This window comes from Eriocheir sinensis, chromosome 45 (assembly GCF_024679095.1).
Source record: "Eriocheir sinensis breed Jianghai 21 chromosome 45, ASM2467909v1, whole genome shotgun sequence".
In the NCBI taxonomy this organism is placed as follows: domain Eukaryota; kingdom Metazoa; phylum Arthropoda; class Malacostraca; order Decapoda; family Varunidae; genus Eriocheir; species Eriocheir sinensis.
Genome location: NC_066553.1, coordinates 2,940,994 through 2,968,068, shown reverse-complemented (window position 1 = coordinate 2,968,068; position 27,075 = coordinate 2,940,994). Strand labels below are relative to the sequence as shown.

General features: G+C 44.6%; 1 protein-coding gene across 6 annotated transcripts in view; it reads right to left on the bottom strand.

Moving 5' to 3' along the window:
- The window catches only part of LOC126980880 (protein gustavus-like), a 116,056-nt gene that overhangs the window by 18,482 nt on the left and 70,499 nt on the right, over window positions 1-27,075 (bottom strand). For 2 of the 6 annotated variants that reach the window (XM_050831236.1, XM_050831237.1), the window contains exons 1-3: window positions 20,473-20,851; window positions 19,854-20,070; window positions 16,028-16,448 (exon numbers count right to left, since the gene is read on the bottom strand). In XM_050831236.1, coding sequence (XP_050687193.1) covers window positions 16,028-16,448; window positions 19,854-20,070; window positions 20,473-20,597 — 763 coding nt within the window. In that variant the 5' untranslated portion in view covers window positions 20,598-20,851. Of the gene's footprint in view, window positions 1-16,027; window positions 16,449-19,853; window positions 20,071-20,472; window positions 20,852-24,385; window positions 24,424-27,075 lie in introns of those variants that run through there. The other 4 variants (XM_050831241.1, XM_050831239.1, XM_050831240.1 and 1 more) reach the window with 3 other exon arrangements.

The window sequence follows — 27,075 nt, the reverse complement described above, 5'->3', positions numbered from 1 at the left end:
GAGAGAGAGAGAGAGAGAGATTCATCACCCACCCTCAAGTCCGTTTGTGTCAACCATATGTGCAACCAATACCACCACCATCATCACCATCACCACCACCACCACCACGACCTCGCCGCAACCTTCGTTCCCAGACCACATTCAGTGCAAAACCGAGAGACTAAATATAAAACTCTCTCTCTCTCTCTCTCTCTCTCTCTCTCTCTCTCTCTCTCTCTCTCTCAGGGACATCGGATGACTGGCCAGCTACTTATAAGTCCCTTGACTAGATAGATAGATAGATAGTTTTAGAGAGAGAGAGAGAGAGAGAGAGAGAGTATAATAATAAGACCCAAATGACCTCACTAAAGAATATGTCACGTTCTCTTTATTCCTTCCTCTCCTCCTCCTCCTTTCCTTTTCCCATCTTCCTCCTCCTCCTCCTCCTCCTCTTCCTCCTCTCCCTCAATCCTCCCATCCATCCCCTTTCCCCTCTTCCTCTACCTCTTCTTCCTCTCCCTCAATCCTCCCATCCAACCCCTTTTCCCCTCTTCCTCGACCTCTTCTTCTTCCTCTCCCTCAATCCTCCCATCCATCCCTCTTCCCCTTCCTCAATCCCTTCATCTTTTTTTTCTCTTCCCTCCCCTCCTCCTCCTCCTTCTCTTCTTCTTCCTCTCCCTCAATCCTTCCATCCATCCCTCTTCCCCTTCCTTAATCCCTTCATCTTTGTTCCTCTTTCCTACTCTTCCTCCTCCTCCTTTTCTTCCTCTTCCCCTCTCTCAGTCGTTCCCTTCCTCCTCCTTCCTCTCCCCTCTTCCCCTCCCTTGATTCACTGTTTCCTCTTTCCTATTCCCCTTCTATCCCCATTCTTTCTACTCCCCTCCTTCCTCCTCTTCCATCTTCCTTATTCTTCCTCCCCTCCCCTCAATCAATCCCTCCATCAATCTTCTGGGTCCTCTTTCCTCTCCCCTCGTCTTCCCTCAATCAATCCCTCCATCTATCTCCTTCTTCTCCCTCCTCCTCCTCCATCTTCCCTTCTCCTTCCTTCTTCTCTCCATTCTTGTCACTTGCTAACCTTTTTTTCTTTTCATTATTTCTTTCCCTTCTTCGCTAACTCGTCCATTCCTTTCCTCATTCCAACCACTTTTTTTCTCTTTTCTCTCCAGTAAATAAGAATAAATAAATAAAGGACTTCACATACCGTTTCCTTCCTTCCTTCCTTCTTTCCTTTATTCCTTCCTTCCTTCCTTCACTCTTGTCAGCTTCTCTTCCTTCTCTCATTCCTTTCCCTCCCTCCCTCCTTCCTTCCTTCCTTCCGTTTTTCACTTTCTATTCCTTCCTTTATCTTAATTCAATCCGGAGAGAGAGAGAGAGAGAGAGAGAGAGAGAGAGAGAGAGAGAGAGAGAGAGAGAGAATATGTTTACAGCCATGGGTAACCTGTTTTTCTAAGGTGAACGACCAGACCAAAGGAGTCCCCCCCAAAAAAAAAGAAAAAAAAGACTCACGCACTACTTCTGGCAAGTCATTGGACGTGATGAATGACCAATGACTGACTGACTGACCGACTGACTGACTGACTGCTCGCCTGGTTGAGACTTTAGATACACTGCTCACTGAATTTGGGATAGACTGACTGATTGACAGGCTGGTTGGGACTATGGTTGATCAAGTGGATGGCTGATTCGCTGATGGTTGCCTTGACTGACTGACTGACTGACTGACTGCTCGCCTGGTTGAGACTTAAGATACACTGCTCACTGAATTTGGGATAGACTGACTGACTGGCTGGTTGGGGCAAAGTTTGATCAAGTGGATGGGTGATTCGCTGATGGTTGCCTTGACTGACTGACTGACTGATTTCGCCTAGCTGAGACTTCAAATCTACTGGCTAACTGGCTTGACTGACTGACTAACAGAGACTAGGACTGATCAAGTGACTGTGACTCGCTGATTGACTGACTGACTGGGGCTAAGGTTGGTGACTGACTCGCTGATCAATGCCTTGACTGACTGACTGATTGACTGCTCGCTTGACTGAAACTTAGGAAAATCTATCTACTAATATTGTGTTCGACTGACTAACTGCTCGCTTGACTGAAACTTAGGAAAATCTATCAACTAATACTGTGTTCGACTGACTAACTGATTAGGACATATGTTATTAAGTGCCTGACTGACTCAATGACTGACTTGGTGACTATCTGACTGACTAACTGAATAACTATCTAACTAACTGACTGACTGACTGAGGCTGTGGCAGGTCGACTGAGTGACTGACTGACAGACGTGGTGATCGGTGCCTTGACAAAGTGGCCGCCTGACATGTTAATCATTGGGCGCCTCGTCGGATCAAGGGGCGATGGTCTGATACGCTGCCGATCCGCTTCGACAGGTGCCCAAGGCGAAGGCAGCGAAGAGCGCCTCAAGACCCCGTGCCCAAGACTGCGCCGGACCTAATTCTGACATCCCTTTGGCAGCCACTCCGTCGGTTTTCCTTGTGGCGGCGGCAACACGATCTGAGTTTTTGTTTTTCTTTCGTGTTTTAACCTTGGTTCGTAGTTTTATTGCGGGAAAAAACGCTTAATTTGTATACGGTCCAACACACACACACACACACACACACACATAGTTACAGACTGACGCAAACACAGACAGATAGACACACACACACACACACACACACAAACGGAGACAGACAGACAGACAGACAGACAGACACACACACACCCACACACAAACGGAGACAGACAGACAGACAGACAGACACACACACACACACACACACACACACACACACACACACACACACACACACACACACCTTCTAATTACAATCCAGTTTCAAGGTTTTAGTAATTATTCCAAAGGTTAATCTAATCAAAATGTTAAGGTACGTTCGATAAATATTTTCAATTTTGTTTAAATCATGATATCCAAATACTGTGAGAAATACTAGACTAACTTCTCTATACGGAGGAATACAAATTTGACCATCTATCTATCATTAAATATCTATCTATTCACAGCTTTGATACGTAACAACATGTATTATAATTATAGTAAGGACACAACGTGACTCATATATGAATGGTAGAATTTAATGTTAATATACTTTCGCAGCCAAATTTAGAGCAAGCGCCTTTGAAAGTATGAGTGTGTGTGTGTGTGTGTGTGTGTGTCAACTTTATCTGAAGCAAACACGGCAAAATTCAAGGAGCAAATGCTGGTACAAACATCGCAGTCGTAACTCAAACACGGCCAGGAATCCAAATATTAATGTTAGCACGTTTTTCAAATACAAAAATACGTGTCGGGCGTCATCCCACCTGCCTGACTGATTGACTAACTAAAGGGGCTATCACACTGGGCAAATTTTCCGTGGATCTTCAGTCAAACCACGATTTCCGTTGGCGTGGTTCTCATATTTCCGTGGTTTTCTGACGTGTCCACGATCTTCCAAAGCTACGGTAGATTTCACAGAAGGACGACGGTATTACTCACCATCATCATCATCAGCAATAACAAGAAACAAATGAGAACCACGCTAGCGGAAATCGTGGTTTGACTGAAGATCCACGGAAAATTTGCCCAGTGTAATAGCCCCTTGACAGACTCGTTGATTGGGTGGCAGACTGGGCCAGGGGTGATATTCTCAGACTCTTCCAACACAATCGTCAACTACTTCCAAAGGCTCAAAAGGAGATTAATTGGGTTTTCATGAGTGTTTTCCACGTTTAATGTACAAGAGAAGGGGCAAACCACCACCAGGGTCATAAAAGTACCTCTGGAAATACCCAAAACTCTTACGAAAACCGTTTAAAATGAGTGTGTTGTGAGAAAGGAGATGAATTGGGTTTGCATGAGTGTTTTCCACGATTACAGTACAGAAGAAGGGGCAAACTACCACCAGGGTCATAAAAGTACCTCTGGAAATGCCCAAACTTACGAAATCCGTGTAAAATGTGAGTATGTGGCGGAGAAAGGAGATTAATTGGGTTTTCATGAGTGTTTTCCACGTTTAATGTACAAGAGAAGGGGCAAACCACCACCAGGGTTATAAAAGCACCTCTGGAAATGCCCAAAACTCTTACGAAAACCGTTTAAAATGACCACCAGGGTCATAAAAGTACCTCTGGAAATGCCCAAAACTCTTACGAAAACCGTTTAAAATGTGTGTTGTGAGAAAGGAGATGAATTGGGTTTTCATGAGTGTTTTCCACGTTTAGAGTATAAAGGAAGGGGCAAACTACCACCAGGGTCATAAAAGTACCTCTGGAAATGCACAAAACTCTTATACGAAAACCTTGTAAACTGTGTGTCTATGCGGCGGAGAGAGGAGAATAAATGGGTTTTCAACTTTTCATGAGTGTTTTCCACGAATATATTACAAGGGGCAAACTACCACCAGGGTCATAAAAGAAAGTACCTCTGGAAATGCCCAAACCTATTACGAAATCCGTGTAAAATGTGAGTCTGTGTGCGGCGAGGTATTTGGGAATATGGGTTGGTATTGACAGATGCTCCCACCCCTCACACCAACTATCTCCAGAGGCCAAAAAGGAGGTTAATCGAGTTCTAATAAGTGTTCTTTTAGGTTCACGGTACAGAAGAAGGCCCAGACTACCACCAGGGTCATAAAAGTACGCCTGGAAATGCCCTAAACGCCCACGAAAGACTAGTAAATTACGTGTTCTTGGGCGCAGAAATGTTTAGAAATATGGCCCATGGTCCCGGCTCCAGCACATGACAGCACCAGCCTCAGCAACACACCTCTCTCCCTCCCTGTTGTCCTGGAGGAAGGGAGGCGGAGGCACGGAGGGACGAGGGAGTGAAGGAGGTTATCACGTGTATGCTGGTGCGAAGAGGAGGAGGAGGAAGAGGAGGAGGAGGAGAGGAAGCGGAGGAAGAGGAGTGTATCTTTTGCTTGCCAGGAACGGTCCATATGTTTCGTAAGATGGGAATGCACGAGAGAGAGAGAGAGAGAGAGAGAGAGAGAGAGAGAGATTGAAGGTTACTGTTAAATCAGCTGGCATACATTTCACGTCTTCCACCAATGTCCCTCATCCACCCTTCCCCTCCCTTCCCTTCGGCCTCTCTCCCTTCCTTGCCAACTGCTCAGACATTCCCTCCCTCTCTCCCTCCCTTACCAGCTGTAGACGGACACAAGACAATCTCTCTCTCTCTCTCTCTCTCTCTCTCTCTCTCTCTCTCTCCACGTCTTGCCCTCCGTAGAGGTCATTCATCTGCGTGGTCTTGGTGGTGGTGGTGGTGGAGGTAGACCTGTAGAACCAGTTAGGCTCACCCACCCAACCACCACCTACCTCCTACCCACCTCCTCCTCCTCCTCCTCCTCTTCAGCCCTCTCATCTACTGACTGAGTGACCTCCTCCACCACCATTATTATCACTCCTCCTCCTCCTCCTCCTCCTCCTCCTCCTCTTCCTCCTTCTTCGTTTTTTTTTTTAACATTATTTCTCCTCCTCCTTTTTCTTCATCATCATCAAATTATTATTATTTTCTTCCTCTTCCTTTCTTCTTTGCCTCCTCCACATGGCCATGGCCTTCACAGAGTTCGTTTGGGGGTAGAGCTCCCCCCCCCCCCACACACACACACGGGGAGGGGGGAGTGGGGGGGACGGTTTAGCCTACCCACCCCAAGCACTAACCCTGAAGCTACTGCACCACCAGCATCATCACCACCAGCATCATCACACACAATAGCACCACCACCGTCACCACCAGCGTCACCCACAAATGCACCACCACCACCACCACCAGCATCATCACCCACAAAACCACCACCACCACCACCGTCACCCACAATAGCACCACCACCACAACCACCAGCGTCACCCACAAATGCACCACCACCACCACCACCAGCATCATCACCCACAAAACCACCACCACCACCAGCATCATCACCCACAAAACCACCACCACCACCACCGTCACCCACAAATGCTCCACCACAACCACCACCGTCACCCACAAAAGCACCATCACCACCACTACCATCATCAACCACAAATGCTCCACCACCACCGTCACCCACAAATGCTCCACCACCACCACCACCGTCACCCACAAATGCTCCACCACCACCACCACCGTCACCCACAAATGCTCCACCACCACCGTCATCAACCACAAATGCTCCACCACCACCACCACCGTCACCCACAAAAGCACCACCACCACCACCAACCACCACCACCGTCACCACTAAGTTTACGGAACCAAATAAACTTAGATATGAACTGAAGCAAGCAAAGGACAGCCTATTAATTAAAACAGACAAAAAAAAAAAAAAAAAAAAAAACAGATTCCCTTTTTAACTTTCATTTCCTTGTTCTTTATTTATTTATTCGTCATGCAAGCTTGTCTATTCATTATCTATCTATCTATCAATCTATCTATCAGCGTCTATCAACAAAAATACTTCTACTCTATTTTTTGGGAGGAATACGAATTTTATCTATCGTATCACTATCGTATCTATCTATCTATCTATCTATCTATAAGCATATTAAAAAAAAATACTAGGCCTACTCTAACTTTTCTATACGGAGGAATATATACAAACTTGACCATCTATCTTTTTATCTATCCATCCACAGCTTCCATATAGGCCTACTGCTAACCACTGCCTGGGAAATAAATAAAAAAATAAAAAAAGTAGAATGTAAGTAGAAGGGAAAAAAAAAAGGTCCAAGCAAGCATCTGTTTACTTTTTTTGTTGTTTGTTTGTTTAACTTTATAGTGTGTCCATCGAGGCGTGAAGACCCTGAGAGAGAGAGAGAGAGAGAGAGAGAGAGAGAGAGAGAGAGAGAGAGAGAGAGACGAGCCTCCCTCCCACTCCATGACTCAAGGCAACCACTCGAATTCCATAGAAGGACTTCCTCGACCCTTCCTCCTCCTCCTCCTCCTCCTCTCCTCTCCTCCTCTCTTCCTCCCTGTCTCATTCCTCTTGCCCTTATCTGTCTCTCTTCCTCACTGTCTTATCTCCTCTCCCTACATCCCTGCCTCCTCCTCCTCCTCCTCCTCCTCTTCCTCTTCCTCCTTCGTTTCATTTCTCCTTCCTCTTTCTTCTCTATCTTTATGACTTTACTTTATCTCTTATGTTCCCTATTCTTTCTTTCTTCTTTCTTCCTATACCGTTTTGGCCTTCCTTCCTTCCTTCCTTCCCCTCTTCTTTCATTCCCTACCCCCTCCTTCCTTCCTATCCCCTATCCTTCCTTTTTTTTGTTTATATCGTCTTTTATTCTTTATTCCTATACCGTGTTTGGCTTCCTCCTTTCTTTCCTTATCCCCTTCCTTCCTTCCCTTCCTTCTTTCCTACCCCATTCTTTCTTTCTTCCTTCTTTTCCTACCCCATTCCTCCCTCCTTCCTTCACTCTTCCTTCCCTACCCGGTTTCTCTCCTTCCTTCCTTCCCTCTCTTCTCCTTTCCTTCACCATTCTTTCTTTCTTCCTTCTTTTCCTACCCTATTCCTCCCTTCTTCCTTACTTCCCTACCCCCTTCCTTCCTTCCCTCCCCGGTTTCTCCCTCCTTCCTTCCTTCCCTCTCTTCTCCTTTCCTTCACCATTCTTTCTTTCTTCCTTCTTTTCCTACCCTATTCCTCCCTTCTTCCTTACTTCCCTATCCCCTTCCTTCCTTCACTCTTCCTTCCCTCCCCGGTTTCTCTCTCCTTCCTTCCCTCTCTTCTCCTTTCCTACCCCATTCCTCCCTTCTTCCTTATTTTCCTTAGTTTCCTACTCCCTTCCTTCACTCTACCTTCCTTCCTTCCTTCGTTCCTTAAAAGGCCTGTTTCACTCTGTTTCTCCTTGCATTCCTCCTCCTCCTCGTTTACTTTACCCATTCTCCTTCCCTTCCTTCCCAACCTACCAATCTCTCCATTCCCCCTTGGCATTCCTTCCTTCTGAGTTCCTCCCTCCCTTCCTTCTCCCTTCTTCTACCTGTCCTTTCGTTCTTTATCCTCTCTGTCTGCCTGTCTGTCTGTCTGTCTGTCTGTCTCTCTCTTTGAAGTTTCCCTATGTTCTGATGTTCTTATGTTCTCTCTCTCTCTCTCTCTCTCTCTCTCTCTCTCTCTCTCTCTCTCTCTCTGTACAGATGTGCCGGGGAGGAGTGTGCTTGGAGAGAGAGAGAGAGAGGGGGGGGAGTAACGAGGGGGCAGGTGTGGGTCGTGACGTCACTCTGGCGTGTGGCCAAGAAGTGGACCATTCAGTGTGTGTGTGTGTGTGTGTGTGTGTGTAGAGCCTTTGTTTAGCCTCGGCCGTGAGGTTATCTACGGCTGTCTCCTGATTCACATCGCTTTGGTAACGTGAATTTTTTTTTTACCCTTTTTTTCATGTTTGTACACACACACACACACACACACACACACACACACACACACATACATACATACTGGTGCGTACACGTTTTTTCCCCTATACCGTCATGTTTGGACACACACACACACACACACACACACACACACACACATACACACACACACACACACACACACACACACACACACACACACACACACACACACACACACACACACACACACACACACACACACACACACACACACACACACACACACACACATACATACTGGTGCGTACACGTTTTTTCCCCTATACCGTCACGTTTGGACACACACACACACACACACACACACACACACACACACACACACACACACACACACACACACACACACACACACACACACACACACATACACACACACATACTGGTTCGTACACGTTTTTTCCCCTATATATACTGTCATGTTTAGTTACACACACACACACACACACAAACACACACACACACACACACACTGATACCTACACGTTTTTTCCCCCCCACACTCATGTTTGGCCACACACACACACACACACACAAATACGTACACGTTTTTTTCTTCCTATACTGTCATGTTTGGCTACACACACACACACACACACACACAGGCACGTCCACAACAATTTTTCAGCGGGGGGAGGGGTAGTATGGTGAGGGGGGTGGGTCGTCTTCGTCAGTGCCTTGACTGGCCGCGGGTACAGAGGTCATCCCTTTCGACACCCAAGGGCACCCCCCCCCCATACCCGCCCCCACCCCCCATTCCCCTTTCCCAAGAACACCCATCCTTTTTCCCGGAGTCGCCCCCCACCCCCCCCCACCCCTAACCCCCCACACTCGCGTCTCATCCTCAAGTAGGCTAACGACCGGTGACCTTCCATTCGGTATCAACTTATTTATTTATATTTTTAGTAATGCTGAAGTATGTAAAGTGATTTGTTATTGTTGTGTTGTTTACCTATTTTTTTCTGGTCTTGTTCCTGTATATATATGGCGCTGGGTAAAACTATCATTATTATTATTATTATTATTATTATTATCATTCCCCACTTCCTGAAACTCCTTGTCAATGGTGGTATGGAAACCTATCAACGACGTGTGTGTGTGTGTGTGTGTGTGTGTGTGTCCCCGCCTCCCCCCTATAGTCAATCCAGGAGGAACTGGCGGATTGGGGGGATTCTGCGGGGGTCTCTCCTTCCGTACCTCGCTGCCACATCTCTTGTCTAAAGTTGTGGGGGCAGAGTCAAGATGTTAAGTGGACCACCATTAGCCTCCCTTCATTATGTATTTCTTTATGGTAAACCCTCCCTGCCTTCCCTACCCGCTTTCCCCTACTCTACAACCACTCTGTGTCTCATGGGTACGGATTAGGATCACAGCGGTCTATCCCTGTCCTCTTTTAATCCTGTTCCAAGCGGCTAAAAATCGCCCATCCAAGGACAAGGGTTTTAACGGCCGTATTTTAAGACACCATCGCTTCTCACATCAACTATTTCTAAGGGTCAAAGAGGGGATCAATCTGGTTTTCATGAGTGTTTTTTAAGGTTCATGGCACAGAAGAAGGGTCAAACTACCACCAGGGTCATAAAACTACCCCTGGAAAGGCCTACAGCTCCTACGAAAGCCATGTCAAATTATGTGAACTTGGGGGATACGAAATGTTTTAAAATACCACTCATAATAATAGGTTAGTGCTGTCAGATACTCCCACCCCTCACATCAACTATTTCCAAAGCCCAAAAAGGAGATGAATCGAGTTCTGATGAGTGGTTTTTCAAGGTTCACGGTACAAAAGAAGGCTCAGACTGCCACCAGGGTCATAAAACTACCCCTGGAAATGCCCTAAACTCCCACGAAAGCCTGGTAAATTACGTGTTCTTGGGCGCCGAAATGGCCTTACCGCTCCCCCCCATCAGTCTCATCCCAGCCCCGAAGTACAGTGAAGTATTACAGTTTAACGCCGGACAAAATCATTGGTAATCTACTACAGCATAAAGGTCACAAGTCGAAGCTTCTGCTACGTTTTTATTGCATGATTAACTCGTAGGTACATTCCAACCTACCAACTGCTTCTCTTTTAGCATTTCCCTTCCCTTCTCGCTTTCCTCTGCCTACCAACCTACTCCTTCCCTCTTGGCATTTCTCCTTCCTTCCTTCCATCATTATCCCCCCTTCTCGCTTGATCTACCTACCTACCAACCTACTCCTTCCCTCTTGGCATTTCTCCTTCCTTCCTTCCTTCCTTCATTATCCCCCTCTTCTTACCTGGCTCCCTCTCTTCTTCCTTGCCTACCTGTATATCCCTCCTTGTCAAAATGCCTACAGCCTCTTCAAATGATTAAGAAGCCTGGCTCACTCTCTCTCTTCTTCCTTGCCTGCCTGTATATCCCTCCTTGTCAAAATGCCTACAGCCTCTTCAAATGATTAAGAAGCCTGGCTCACTCTCTCTCTTCTTCCTTGCCTACCTGTATATCTCTCCTTGTCAACCTGCCTACAGCCTCTTCTAATGATTTAAGAACCTAATATTCATGTCCACTAGAAGATTTCACGGGCAAGATCACGTGATATCTGGTCCCAGCGAGTTCCTTTGAGCCTCTCTCCTCACAGCTGTCCTTGGCCCGTGCAATGTTTCCACGCCACTAATGGTTGGTCACTCTCCTCATCTTAGCCACTGATGCACAGACACTAACACAGGTCAGGGTGATGCCAATGAATTCTGTACTTAATGAGCTGATGATGATGCTGTGAACCTTCTGTGCAATGCTGACCAGGAGTGACTGTGGGACAAACATATCAGTGTCTTACATAATGCCTCCTATATAGCGAACACAGTGAGCGCCTTCCACAGTGTAAAGTAGATATAGGGCTGTATTACAAAGCATTTCGTCGCCCAAGTACACAAGGCTTTCGTAGGAGTTTTGGGCATTTCCAGGAGTAGTTTTATGACCCTGGTGTTAGTTTGGTTCTTCTCCTATACCGCGAACCTAAGGAAACACTCATTAGAACCCGATTGATCCCCTCTTTGACCTTCAGAAATAGTGATGTGAAATGCGAAAAGGGTCTGATAATACCAACCATAGTATTTCCCTTGGTGGATCAGTACAGCCAATGGTCTTCAGATGTTTCCTTTTTTTTCATGAATGCAGAATACTACTTGAAGGAAATATATATGCCGTTCCTTTAGTTATGACGGACAGCCTTAACCGTGTAGCAGCGTAGCAGCGACGGGCCAAATTTGTGGCTTTACCGTGTAGCAGCGACGGGCTAAATTTGTGGCTTTACTGTGTAGCAGCGACGGGCCAAATTTGTGGCTTTACCGTGTAGCAGCGACGGGCCAAATTTGTGGCTATACCGTGTAGCAGTGACGGGACAAATTTGTGGCTTTACCGTGTAGCAGCGACGGGCCAAATTTGTGGCTTTACCGTGTAGCAGTGACGGGACAAATTTGTGGCTTTACCGTGTAGCAGCGACGGGCCAAATTTGTGGCTTTACCGTGTAGCAGTGACAGGCCAAATTTGTGCCATGATACAAACCCCCCAAAATAGATGATACATAATCTGATCACAAATGCTTTGATATATATTATGAAATGGTTTGTGTGAGGGGTGATTTTTACTCATTTTTCTCGCTTGGAGGGGCCATTAAGAAACGTGATCCCCGCAGCTACCAGGTTAATGCAGAGGGCACTTCATCTATAGAAGTGATTAGCAGGCTTTTTGGTCTTGATATATATTTTTTTTTACCTTGAACTGTTTCCTTTACCCTTAAGAAAAAATAAATAAATAAATAAAAACTGTTTAACTGCCCTTCCCCTGCCCATCTTACCTCCCCAAGCACCTCTTCTCCCCTCCCCAATTCTCCCCAAGCACCTTTTCTCCCCTCCCCAATGAACCTCAAAAAATAAAATCTCCCATTATTCAGTCTAAAAAGTTCCTCTATCCACAGTCTTGGCTCGTGCAGGCGCCCCATTCCTCTCACGGCTCTTCCCAACACACGCTTCTCTAGTGTCCCAACGCACTCGCTGTCTCCCTCTTAACTCGCGCCAAATGAGGCAAGTGCATATTTTTAGCTCTCTCATCCTTCCACTTGGAGTCAAAACCATCTGAGAGTTCTTCACTTCATCCTCTGAATTATGGAACAATGCACAACCTTGGCTCCTTCAAAACAACACACAATACACTACACGAGCCTCCCACTCATGCTTCCTCAACCACTACTTGTATATCTGAGGTGTTCAGGTTATCTTCATTTTCCACTGCAGGATCTACTTCCACATCCAAATATGCTAAGGCACATTATGGCAGGTCATGAAGCACACACTAAGCTGTCCAATATTGTTTACGTGGACCTTGGACTCTAGGCTTCAGTGTGGTAAACAAATTCCTTGTCCAGGGGTATTTTTTTTCTTTTTTTACAACAAAGGAGACAGCTCAAGGGCACAAAAAAAAGGAAACAATAATAATAAAAAAAAGCCTGCTACTCGCTGCTCCTAAGAAGTTGAAGCTGAAGGGTGACCTGAGGATATCAAAGTTGACATGTCCAATTTTTAAGGTAGTTTCTGACCCAACAAACAATGAGAATGGACAGATGGGTGACTCGTGAGCTGAGAATCTTTACTTAACCCAGTAGCAGTGACGGGCCAAATTTGTGGCTTTACCGTATAGCAGCGATGGGCCAAATTTGTGCCATGATATAAACCCCCCAAAATAGATGATACATAAACTGATCACAAATGCTTTAATATATATTATGAAATGGTTTGTGTGAGTAATGATTTTTTCTCATTTTTCTCGCTTAGAGGGACCATTAAGAAACATGATCCCCGCTGCTACTGGGTTAATGTCTCCCTCCACCCTCTAACGCTTGCACAGACTGGTCCAAGTACTTATATTTATCATGTTGCCATAAGCTTTGGAAATAAAACAAGCAAACGAACAAAAATCTTGGTAGTTGGTATTTTCACTAAGGCTACGGATCCCAACTTGGTTTAAATACTTTCTATCAGCCCAAATTATCCCTGTCAGTCACCCAGCTAAATACCTTCATCAGATCACTGCATAGCCTTCACCATATCCAGTGAGTGCACATTAACCGTGTAGCAGCGACGGACCAAATTTGTGGCTTTACCGTGTACCAGCGACGGGCCAAATTTTTGCCATGATATAAACCCCCCAAAATAGATGATACATACACTGATCACAAATGCGGTGATATATATTATGAAATGGTTTGTGTGAGTGATGGTTTTTTCTCATTTTTCAAGCTCAGAGGGACCTTTAAGAAACATGATCCCCGCAGCTACCAGGTTAAGGAGTCTTGACTTTCCTGAGCAGGGTATTAAACAAGGACACACAAATGTATAAGGAGACTACACGAACCCAGTCGGCACACACATGGTAGAGTTATTTGCCAACTTCCATCCACATTGAATAATAACGATCTGTTGAACCTCCATTAACCCAGTAGCAGCGACGGGCCAAATTTGTAGCCTTACCATGTAGCAGTGACGGGCCAAATTTGTGCCATGATATAAACCCTCCAAAATAGATGATACATAAACTGATCACAAATGTTTTGATATATATTTGGAAATGGTTTGTGTGAGGGGTGATTTTTTTCTCATTTTTCTCGCTTAGAGGGACCATTAAGAAACATGATCCCTGCTGCTACCGGGTTAAAACCTTCAGTAATGTTTGCATTTACTAAATATTTCATTAATTTGTTCCATTTATCAACTACACTATCCATCTCTTTTCTGAACCTGAATTTATCCAATCTGCACCTAATGTCAGCTGTCAGTCTAAATACTCTATCTAATTTGCCCTTATTAACCCCTTTAGGCTCATTCATATACTTGAATGAAAACATTTTGTACTTTAAGTCTTTGTAACTTTAGCTTTCTTTGTCTTCCCCTGTACGGTTTCTAAGCAATTTGTTCATTTTGGTCATTCTGTTCTGTACTACTCTGAGGGAATCTATATTCTTTAGGTATGGACACCAAAATTTTAACAGCATAATCAAGGAGGGGCAGAACCAGTGCCAGATACAATTCAAGGATAGCTTCTGTGCTCCTGTTCCAAGCACCTCCATGAAGAAAACCTTAACTCTGTTAGTGCAGTTCCTGGCAGCAACACAGTGGTTCCCGGGTCAGAGATCAGAGCACACACACATCCAAACCCCTTGGCAGTTAAGAATGACCCAGAAATAAATACTTTAACATGCATTTACCGAGTTATTTTTTCAACAATCAAAATGCTGCATTTGTCGATGTTGAATTCCATCACTCATCTATTGGAAAACTCGTACAGACCATCAACTTTCCCGCTGTAATAGTGCAGCATTATGGTCTGGTCTAAGTGGTCATCCTATTTTTGTGTCATCAGCAGTAATAGTGCAGCATTATGGTCTGGTCTAACTGGTCATCCTATTTTTGTGTCATCAGCAGTAATAGTGCAGCATTATGGTCTGATCTAACTGGTCATCCTATTTTTGTGTCATCAGCAGTAATAGTGCAGCATTATGGTCTGGTCTAACTGGTCATCCTATTTTTGTGTCATCAGCAGTAATAGTGCAGCATTATGGTCTGGTCTAACTGGTCATCCTATTTTTGTGTCATCAGCAGTAAAAGTGCAGCATTATGGTCTGATCTAAGTGGTCATCCTATTTTTGTGTCATCAGCAGTAATAGTGCAGCATTATTGTCTGTTCTCACTGTACATCCTATTTTTGTGTCATCAGCTTATGGTCTGATCTAAGTGTCATCCTATTTTTTGTATCAGCAGTAATAGTGCAGCATTATGGTCTGACAATCAAGATCATTTATGGAAGTGATTAGTTACTCAGATAACAATTAATTTTACAGTGCAGTGTGTAGGAACAGTAAATAAAAAACAAGAATGTGAAAACTTCAAACAGCAGATGTTAGAATAGATGACTATTGATGCCATTATGCAGCCCATCACTGTTCAACTGGACTATTTGTGGTATAAATTTGTTCACTATTAGAAGGATGACTTCAATCAGTATGTTGTCTCCATACTTTGTTCTTTGTCCGTGACTTTAATATTTCTGAGCTAAGAAAAAATGCCTCACAACTACTTTCTTAAATCAATTGCTTCAAGTGATCCTGTTGCCTGTTTATGCTGTGTGGTTTGCTGTAACACATTACTTTAATGACAGTTGCTTTTAAAGCTTTTACTGCAAGAATTGGTTCACCAATAGAGTGGTGGATGAAGGGAACAGGCTTGGCAGTCATGTTGTGGGTGCCAATACCATAGATACATTCAAGAAGAGGTTGGATAAATTCATGGATAGTGAAGTAAGGTGGGGTTAGGATTACAGGAGCTGCCTTGTACAGGCCAACTGGCCTCTTGCAGACTCCTTACATTCTATGTTCTTATTCATATACATCAAACCTCTTGTTTGTATTTAAGAATATGGTGAGAAGGGGGCTACTGATTTCTCTGTTCCCTTGGGTGAAGTGGTTCACAGTCAGACTTGATGTATCAGTCATGTGGCCCAGCACCAGCCACACTGACTAGTCCTGCCTCTAATAAACAGGCCAGTATGCCTCATCACTGTAATGTAATAATCCCCTGCTCACAGAGCCACCTGTTGGGTACAAGGGTAGCTTGCAGAGAGCTGAGTCATCCACTGTAATAAAACACAAGGAAGACTCAATACTCACCTGTAACTTTTTGCCCCATACTCATCCGGTTGCGTCGGGGTCCTCGGGAGCTGTGGCGCTGGTTGGGGTGGTGGTGGTGGTGGTGGTGGTTATGGTGGTGATTGTGGTGGTGAGCAGCAGCCGCAGCAGCAGCTGCAGCAGCAGCAGCAGAGGATCGAGTAGAGTAGGGTGGAGGTATGTCGTGGTTGTGGTGATGGTGGTGGTGGTGATGGTGGTGGTGGTGGTGGTGGTGGTGATTGCGACCAGGGGTGGTGGCGTTGTTGGTGGCGAGGTTGCTGGCCGCCGCCGCCGCCGCAGCAGTGTCGTGCTGCTGCTGCTGGTTGGTGTCTAATGCCGGGGCACCGCTCTGGTCAGCCTTGGGTGTGGCGTTGTTGGTGGTGCCGCTGCTGGCACTGATCCCCACACTGCTGCCCTTGACGCCCTGCAAAGACATGCCAACATCAGTACACATGCAGGAACACTCTACCTGTGCTGCACCCCATGACCCTGACACTGCTCCCCAGCATCTGTACAGGTGACCAACCTGTAAGTCAGACCTTGATCTCCACAGGCAACAATCATACACACAGGTGACCCTAACCCAAACAGCGGATGCCAACCTGCATATACACAGCCAACCCTGACATGTACTGCTGACAAGGCACGCACACTCAGAGGCGGAGTGTGGAGGGGGTGGGGTGGGGGGAGGGGTATTTTGCCCATCACTTGTGAGGGAGATGAAACTTATTTTACCTAATGGATAACTTGGTTATTTTCTGCATTACACACAAATGGATATACAACATTCCAACACATGAGCACTGTTCTTGGTTCCTCAATGTATTTCTTTGAAATTCTCAAGGTAATAATTCTGGCGAGCTCCCCAGATGCACAGTCAACCTTAACCTGCACACCCTGACTTCTTACAAAGCTTACAGAAGCATTGAATAAATGTTTCATTCATGTTGGCCATTTGAAGTAAAGGGCTGCTGGAGGTTGAACTCATTAAAAAAGACATACCAACAATATCACTACCAGATCTTCAACTTATTTTCTTTTACTGACCAATCTAGGAAAAGTTTACAATTTAATGTCCTTCATGACCATGGGCAGGTGGTCAGGCACTCCAACAGTATCCTCAACCTGTTCATGCACGTGCCTAACAATCCTCATCCTTCCAGAGCGTGTAGCCCTCCGGCCTCAGCCTTTATATTTAATTATCTGTCAGACAACTTCAGCTGCCATTCCATTTCTATTTCCTTTTTGATAAATCTTATGCAACCTCCGAACCCAACAAAGTGGAGATGTGTATGTCATGATATCTCAGCCCTGAGGATGCTGTGCTCTGATTCCCTGGAGAATGACTACAGCCTCTGTGGCAAGGCTCATGATCTATCCCAGTGTGCCACGGGCTGACTGTCTCTGTGATGGAGGCATTCATTCAGTTTCTTCTTTGCTCCTAATGCTTGAAAGCCTTTATTTGCCAAGAGCTATCAAAGAGGAAGAGAGAGTCAGAGCCTTTACTTTCTTGAAAATTAACCATCTTTATACAAAAAAGTAATAGCTAAATCTATTTAACAATTCATAAATATCTTTTCAATGACAGAAAATTTAAAGTTACAGTAACTTGTTATCATTTGCTTGATTATGGTCACTGTCTGAGGCCTTGGGCTGCTTCACACTGGCAGGACCATTCTGACAGGTGCAGAAAAGGCTGAGGGCAGAATCCTTTACTAGTTAATTAGGAGCCCTGTTCACTCCTATGGCATGCAGTGGAGGTATGTTTTCTAAATCCCCCATGCCTCCAGGATAACCCTGGCCACTAGCCAAAAATATTTCATACAATTTCTATTTTCACTTTTGCACAACCACTGCCAACCTTTAAATCTTTAAAGCTGCAGGCACTGTGCAGGCGGGAAACTCAACCGGGGATAACCCAGACCACTGCCCCCACTCCCCCCCCCTTCCATTGTACCAATCACTGGATCAATCACTCCTATTCTTTATCATATATATATATATATATATATATATATATATATATATATATATATATATATATATATATATATATATATATATATACACACAAACACACACACACACACATTCCAATGACATCAGTTCTCGACAGGTTTCAGCCTGGGGGTAATTGCCACATCAGTTCTACTTTATCATACTGAATTCAACTGACTTCAATTCTCAGTATTCTACAAAGTTGATTCTCTTGTAATCCTTCAGTTATATTTTTCCTCGTTCCTTCCTTTACATTAACGTTAAAGAGGAAAGCTTCAAGACACTTTTAAAACTAAATTATGGTCTCTTCACTTGTCCTGATTTATGAACGTCACCATCATCACCACCATCTGTTCTTTGTCAATTTTCTCATTTTAATTGAGGTCAGACATTCGACGACTGGTGTCCATCAGAGTCCATCAATTGCCTCCTCATTTACACCGAGAACAGCCAAGTCCTCCTCCACACACTGCCTGCAGGTAATCTTTGGTCTGCCTGGTGACACCTTGATGCCTGACTCTACCAAGTGTCTCAGTCTCTTCTCTTCACATGTCCAAGCCATCTCAGTCTCCCAATCATGAACGCAAAGCTCAGTTCCTTGACTCTGTGGGCCGTATTACTAAATATTTCGTCGCCCAGGTACAAATATTTGACAAGGTTTTCGTAGGAGTTGTGGGCATTTCCAGGAGTAGTTTTATGACCCTGGTGGTAGTTTGGCCCTTCCTCTGTACCATGAACCAAAAGAAACACTCATTACTACCTGATTGATCCCCTCTTTGACCTTTAGAAATGTTGATGTGAGCAGCGAAAAGAGTCTTATAATATCGACCTGTGTCTTCGTGATACTGCTGCCCTATGTAAACCATCCAGGTACCAGATATATAGTTCAACATTCTACTATTACATTTTTACATCCTGGAGCTTCTTTGTGAGAGCCCTCGCCTCCTCTCCACATATCAGCACAGATCTAATCATATAAGTCAAGCCTTGCCTCTCCTTCTCAGTGTAACAGCTCCACTCATCAGCAAACCAAACACTTCTCTCCACTTTCTCCATGTTGCTGCTACTCAAAGAACAGATGGTTATGATATGACGATGCTGATGTTCATAAATCAAGACAAATGAACAGACCATAATTTAGTTTTAATAGTGTCTTGAAGCTCTCCTCTTAAGTGTTATGTGATGATGAAAACATTGAAGTAAAGCATATCTCAAAGCTTTTCTGTCCTCACTGTCCTAATGTCTTCCAGGTGACGAAACTGCTTCACCTTTCCCATCACTCCAGCATCCACCTCAGCACTCTCCTTCCTCTCCACCACCTCACCTATCCTGCTCCTGATTCATGCAAGGCACCAAGTCAACCACTCTATTGAAGAATTTACACCCTGAATACTTCTTGTGGCACCATCTCTAACACAGTCCACAGTACAGAGTTAACCCAGTAGAAGCGACAGGCCATATTTGTGGCTTTACCATGTAGCAGCAACGGGCCAAATTTGTGGCTTTACCGTGTACCAGTGACAGGCCAAATTTGTGGCTTTACCGTGTAGCAGCGACAGGCCAAATTTGTGGCTTTACCGTGTACCAGCGACGGGCCAAATTTGTGCCATGATTTAACCCCCCAAAAAGAGAAGATACATAAACTGATCATAAATGCTTTGAAATATATTATGAAATGGTTTGTGTGAGTGATGATTTTTTCTAATTTTTCTCACTAAGAGGGACCATTAAGAAACATGATCCCCGCTGCTACCGGGTTAATTACAAGCTAGGAATCCCAGGAAAGGCAGAAAAAATAAGCCTTTCTCGCAAGCATCAAGCGGGTGCTCACCTTGGGCTTGGTGTTGTGGTGGTGGGCGTGGAGCGGGCGGCTGTGGTGCCTGCGTGGCCGGCCCGCCGCTGCAGCCGAGGCCGACGATTGCTGTGTGGCGTAGCGGGGCGACCGCCTCACGCCCAGGGTGGCTCCTCCCGCCGCTGCCGCCGCTGCCGCTGCTGCTGCTGCTGCTGGGCCCCCTCCGCCTCCACTCCCACACCGTTTACCACCGTACCTGAAACACAAGACAGTCGTTAGTAACACTGTCAGGGAAGATAACGTGCCAACTCACAGCAAACATGAACTACACTTAACTTTGTCCTGTCTTCATTTCTACCTTCATTCACTGTACATATGCTATTTAGCTAATGGACTTATTTCTAGTTTTTTTTGTGTGTGTTCTCATATCTTAAACTTTTTTACCTTATAAGTACTTGAACTTATGTATACCTTATGCATACGCTCGGTTAAATGTGTGTGTGTGTGTGTGTGTGTGTGTGTGTGTGTGTGTGTGTGTGTGTGTGTGTGTGACGTAATATGTGTCAGCACTTTAAATTAATTCACAGTCGTACCTGAAAATTTAAAGTCCTACTCTGCATAACAACACACACACACACACACACACACACACACACACCTGGCCTCCCCAAACGCCACGAGTCCCGGGCCCACGAACCAGGCATGGGCGGCATCTGAGGGCGGGGGCTGGGGCGTGAGGAGGGGCGGAGTTAGCACCACCCACTCCCCCAGGAACGGATTCATCTCCCCTGTGGTGGTGGCGGGGGTGTGACACGTATTGCTCCCCCCCCCCCCCTCCACCACATCCACCACAGACCTCCACACACTCACAGGTCACCATCAACACCACACCGCACTTAGAGTAGATTCAGATTTGCCTCGCGTTCATTTCTCCTTTTCAATATCACACGTAAGGAGGTTTTGTTGATGTCTCGTTTGCTTGTTTATTTATGTCTGTCAGTCGTTTCAAAAGCATGTATGTCTGATCAGAAGTCAAGCTATTATGAAAAAAAAAATAAATAAATAAATAAATAAATAAATAAAAAATAAATAAATAAAATAAAATAAAATAAAAGCTAAATTTTGATGCATTCTTCCTTCTTTTCCTGTAGTCTCTCTCTCTCTCTCTCTCTCTCTCTCTCTCTCTCTCTCTCCAAATGGAATGTAAAGCTCTATAATAATGAGTGAAATATATGACAAAAAGAGAGAGAGAGAGAGAGAGAGAGAGAGAGAGAGAGAGAGAGAGAGAGAGAGAGAGAGAGAGACTGGGGTAGGGAGGTAGAGACTGCTGGGTAAGTGGTAGTTTCCTCTTTAAAGCAATACAAGCTCTCCCCTCTCTCTCCTCTCCTTCCATCCCTCCCTCTCCCTCTCTCCTCCTCCGCCGTGTCTACCCAACCTACACACCAATACCAACCTCGCTCGGCCCTCGCTGCTCCTGTACTTCCTTGTTTTAAAGAGATGTACAACACGTCTTTAGATCCTGACACGCCATGCGCTTGTTTTTAAAGAGCTGCAAGTATTTAGGCTACTGATACCTTCAAGGTCTAACCACACAAGGACGTATTATTGAACATTTCTGCGACTCCCACGAACACCTAGGCTTTCGTAAGAGTTTTGGGCATTTCCACGGGTCGTTTTATGAGTCAGGTGGTGGTTTGGCTCTTCTTCTGTACAATGAGCCTAAATAAACAGTAATTTGGAAGTAACTGACGTGAACACCTATTTGACAGGTTTTATGAGTCAGGTGGTGGTTTGGCTCTTCTTCTGTACAATGAGCCTAAATAAACAGTAATTTGGAAGTAACTGACGTGAACACCTATTTGACAAGGCTTCCGTAAGAGTTTTGGGCATTTTCAGGGGTAGTTTTATGAGTCAGGTGGTGGTTTGGCTCTTCTTCTGTACCATGAGCCTAAATAAACACTCATAAGGAACCGATTGATCTCATTTTCGGCCTCTGGAAATAGTTGTGACCACCTATTTGACAAGGCTTCCGTAAGAGTTTTGGGCATTTTCAGGGGTAGTTTTATGACCCTGGTGCTAGTTTGGCCCTTAATCTCTAAATACACACTCATAAGGAACCGATTGATCTCATTTTCGGCCTCTGGAAAGAGTTGTGACCACCTATTTGACAAGGCTTCCGTAAGAGTTGTGGGCATTTTCAGGGGTAGTTTTATGACCCTGGTGCTAGTTTGGCCCTTAATCTCTAAATACACACTCATAAGGAACCGATTGATCTCATTTTCGGCCTCTGGAAATAGTTGTGACCACCTATTTGACAAGGCTTCCGTAAGAGTTTTGGGCATTTTCAGGGGTAGTTTTATGACCCTGGTGCTAGTTTGGTCCTTCTTCTGTACCATGAGCCTAATCTCTTTTAATACCAGTCTTCATCAACAGTACTGTGGATATTTTCTTGTCCTTTAAGACCTGTTTATCAAGCCTTTTATTGATTTCTTTTTATATATAACTTTTTGCCACCAAGTTTGTGATTTGCCGACTTGACTAAACTTAGCTTCATCCCAAAAACATAATCGAAAAAGCCAAACTAGTCACATAACTTAAATACCACTACGACGTTTAAAAAATCTAGCGTACGAGCTTCCCAGGCGTGTCTTTCCTATAACGCACAGGTGTCTGATATCCCAATCGTGTAAGGAGGTGGCGCAGCGTTGCCAAATTGTCGTACTCTGAACATTGTATTTATCATTTTTAGGCTCGAAGACCGCCGCAACCACACAAACGACGATAGAACATTAAAGTTAGCGTTAAAACTGTTATTTATTGATGCTTTTTGTGTTTTTTGCTATAGTTATCGGTCAGAAACTACGACAATGCAATGCGATGAGTACGATAATTTGGCAACGCTGTCCAGGTGGCGTCATGTGTTAATCAGGTCCTTGAAGTGTGTAAGCATAGTCTTCAGCCAACCGCGCATTCTTCAGAGCACGTTAAGACAGTGTTCCTGATTGCTCCGCGTTGTGCTACGGTTGCGTTTCACTAATATCGATCACGCAGGTTAATTTACTTTTACGAGACTGTTGTGGTTGTTGTTTTGTTATTGGTTTCGCAATATCAGGCGAGTCATTCCTTACCTCGAGTGAGAAATGAGAAGAGTGGAAAGAAGGAAAGGAGGGAGGCAGGAAAAGGAGGGAAGTTAAGTAGATGGAAGAAGGAAAGGGAAGGGGGAAGGAAGGAAAAAGGAGGTGGAAGAAGGAAAGAGGGGAAGGAGGAAGGAAGGAAGGAAAAGGAGGGAAGTTAAGTAGATGGAAGAAGGAAAGGGAAGGGGGAAGGAAGGAAAAAGGAGGTGGATGAAGGAAAGAGGGGAAGGAGGAAGGAAGGAAGGAAGGAAAAGGAGGGAAGTTAAGTAGATGGAAGAAGGAAAGGGAAGGGGGAAGGAAGGAAAAAGGAGGTGGAAGAAGGAAAGAGGGGAAGGAGGAAGGAAGGAAGGAAGGAAAAGGAGGGAAGTTAAGTAGATGGAAGAAGGAAAGGGAAGGGGGAAGGAAGGAAAAAGGAGGTGGAAGAGGAAAGAGGGGAAGGAGGAAGGAAGGAAGGAAGGAAACATGAGGAAAAAGTAGATGAAGGAAGGTATATAAATGAATGAATGAATGATGAAGTGTTAGACGATAAGACATGACACTGAATGAGTGATATTAAACAACTGCAGGAAGCGAGTGACGATGATTGAAGAAAACAGGTAGAAAACGAGAAATCAAAGGAAAGTTCAGAGGGGACACAGGAGGCAGAAAACAACCATTGCTGAGGGGAAAAAAAAGATAAGAAACAGCAAGGCAAGACACACAGACAGACACAACAGATAGAGGACAACGAGCACTCAATAGAAGAGGTGCCAAATGGAGTGCCTCTTGAAAGCATGACACTGAGGAGAGTAATAAACTGGGTTGAAGAAGAGTGTCTGGAGCGACTTAGGGCCACGTTCTTAAACATACCCGCGCCCAAGAACACATATTTGACAAGGCTTTCGTAGGAGTCGTGGGAATTTTCAGTAGTAGTTTAATGACCCTGTTAGTAGTTTGACCCTTCTTCTCTACCATGAACCCACACAAAGGAACTCACATGGACCCGGGTGATCTTCTTGGCCTTTAAAAATAGTTTGTGTGCGGGTTGGAAGCGTCTGACAATGCCAATCTTAACCCCTTGACTGCGGATTTCCTACCAGAAGACATCACCAAGCTACAGGAGTGGAACAAAAAGTGGCTGCTACAACTCAATGAAGAAAAATATAAAGTCATGTACCTTGGGAGGGGATATCCAGCACACCAATACCACATGGGAAACACTCCACGATCCACTACAGAGGCAGAGAAAGACCTGGGTGTCAATCGCAGCGAAAGGGTTAAACACTATACTGCTTGTCATTCACTCGATATTAAGAGGCAGATACGCAGGTGTTAATGGGGCAGGATGTGCGTTATTGCATCTATTACTGTGAACGTAACTAATACCAAATATACCAGCCCTCAATAACAGTACTTCTCCTCCCTTTCCTTCCCTCTGATCTGCCTCACTAAACTCACCTCCCGAACCACGAAAGAAACATAGATGATGGCACAATGGAAGGAGGAGGAGTGTCTGGAGGAGAGAGAGGTTTGTGTGGGTGTGTAGCAGCCTGTGGGGAGAATGTAAATGATGAAAGAGAAAAATACTGAGAATGGAAGACAGACAGACAGACAGACAGACAGGAAGGAAGTGAGATAGAGAAGAGAGAAAGAGAGAAGGATGTTGATAGCTGGGAAATGGAAGATTGAGAGAAATGTGGCTGTTGAAAGCTATATAGCGACAGTAAGAGGGAAAGGAAGCAGGTGTTGATGAGTGGAAATTGGTGGAATGACAGGAAAGTGGACGATAAATAGGAAAAAAGTGTTGATGGATGACAGGTGGAGAGGTGGAACGAAAAAAAATGAAGTTAGTAGCTAGAAACAGTAAGAAGGAAAGGAAATGAGTAGACGAGAAAGTAGGTGATAATAGATAGCAGAGAGAGAGGAATAGAAAATAAAATAAAAGAAGAGGAGAGAGAGGAAAGGAAGTCAGGAGGAGGGAAACAGAGGAAGATACAGAGGGAATGGAGAGAGATAAAGGAAGCTGGGATAAAAGGAAGATGCTTGTTGAGAAATGGCAGATGTTGGAGTGGACGAGAGGAAGGCAAACATTGGGAAAGGACAGGCAGGTGGATGCTGACAAACGAGTGTGCTTAGAAAATACAAGATGGTAGGATGGAGGTTAGATAGCTTCAGCAGAGGGTGTAAGGAGAAGGATAAGGAAGAGAGGAAGAAAATGGGGGAAAAAATGAGATTGGAGAATAGGAAGGGGAAAGGAAAAGAGAGGAGGAACGTGAAGGGAGAGAAAGGAAGGCAGGAAGGTGGAGAAAAAGGAAGATGCTTGTTGAGAAATGGCAGATGCTGGACTGGACGAGAGGAAGGAAGGCAAACGTTAGGAAACAACAGGCAGGTGGATGCTGGCTGATAAAGCGCGGGAAGGTGAGTCTTGTGAAACGGTAGACAGAGGATGAGGTGGCCGGGCGCTGTGTAGATAGGGACTGCTGGTGTATAGGAGAGGTTAAGCCTACACTGAGTAAGTCCATGCCGAGGTAGAGTGATGGAAGGACAATGACAGGAAGCGTCCCAAGTCTTGATAGGTGTTACGACTACACAGACACACACATACACATACACACACACATACATATACATACATACAGACGCCAGCTATTCCTTTCTCCTGTTCTCCCTCCCTCTCTCCCTCCTTGCAATCCATCTAGCCTTCTTCCTTTTAAAAATGTCTTTCTTCCCTCTCTCCCTCTCTCTCTCTCTTTCTTCCTGCAAAAATTCTCTCCCCTGCAAAATTTTTCTCCCCTCCCTTCCCTCACTCCCCCTCTTCAAAAATGCTCTCCCTCTCCCTCTCCCTCTCCCTCTCTCGCCCCATCCCTTTCCTCCACTTTTTTTTTTTTTTTTTGCGTTTCCACCCCTTTGAAGGAGAAATAGAGGGAAGGTACAATAGCAGGGAAGGGAGAAACCTACCTATTCTCTCTCTCTCTCTCTCTCTCTCTCTCTCTCTCTCTCGTCACAGTACTATCTCTAATCTTATCTTATCACTCTTGACCACTACCGTCTAAACCTCGACCTTCTCTCTCTCTCTCTCTCTCTCACAGATGATTATAAACTAGAATTTACACGATGGAAAAAAATGAGAGAGAGAGAGAGAGAGAGAGAGAGAGAGAGAGAGAGAGAGAGAGAGAGAGAGAGAGAGAGAGAGAGCACACGGCCTTCTCGTTAAACACCCGGATACATCACAGGAGAGAGAGAGAGAGAGAGAGAGAGAGAGAGAGAGAGAGAGAGAGAGAGAGAGAGAGAGAGAGAGAGAGAGAGAGAGAGACAAGAAAAAAGAAATCACAAAACGAAAGAAAGAAAACTAAGGGGGAGAGAGAGAGAGAGAGAGAGAGAGAGAGAGAGAGAGAGAGAGAGAGAGAGAGAGGAAAATAAAAAAAAGAAATGGAAAATAAAGTGTGAGAAACAAAACGAACAAACAAAAAGGAGGAAAGAAAAGACGAAGGGAATAAAGTAAAAGAAAAAATGATGATAAAAAAACACGAGAAAGAGAACAAAACGAGAAAATAGAAGGAAAGAAAAAAAAGTAATAGATAAAAAAAAGCAAGTAAAAAATAAACGTGAGAGAGAGAGAGAGAGAGAGAGAGAGAGAGAGAGAGAGAGAGAGAGAGAGGAAGAACAGAACGAGTAATAAACAAAGCCAAAAAAAAAGAAAGGAAAGAAAGGAACGGAAAAAAAAGATAGCAAAAAAAAAAAAAAGTATGAGAAAGAGAAACACAAGGAATAAAATCAAGAGAAAAAAAATAGGAGAGGAAAGAAAAGGAAAACAAAAAAAAGATGGTTTAAAAGAAGAAACGCGAGAACAAGCACGAGGAAAACAAGAAGAAAACAAAAAACAGAAGACAAGAGGAAAGCAAACAAGAAGAAAAGGAAGAAAATAAAATAAAATAGGATCAAAACAAAACAAATATTAAGAGGATCAAAACAAACGATCAAAAGGGAGGAAAGACAACTAAGATATGAAACAATAGCAAAACAAAACAAAATAAAGAAAAGTGACCCCCAAAATTACCACACAAAAACACACATAACCAACACAAACACAATAGCACACAGGTAACACGCACACAGGTAAGCAGGAAGGATGTAACACACACACAAAC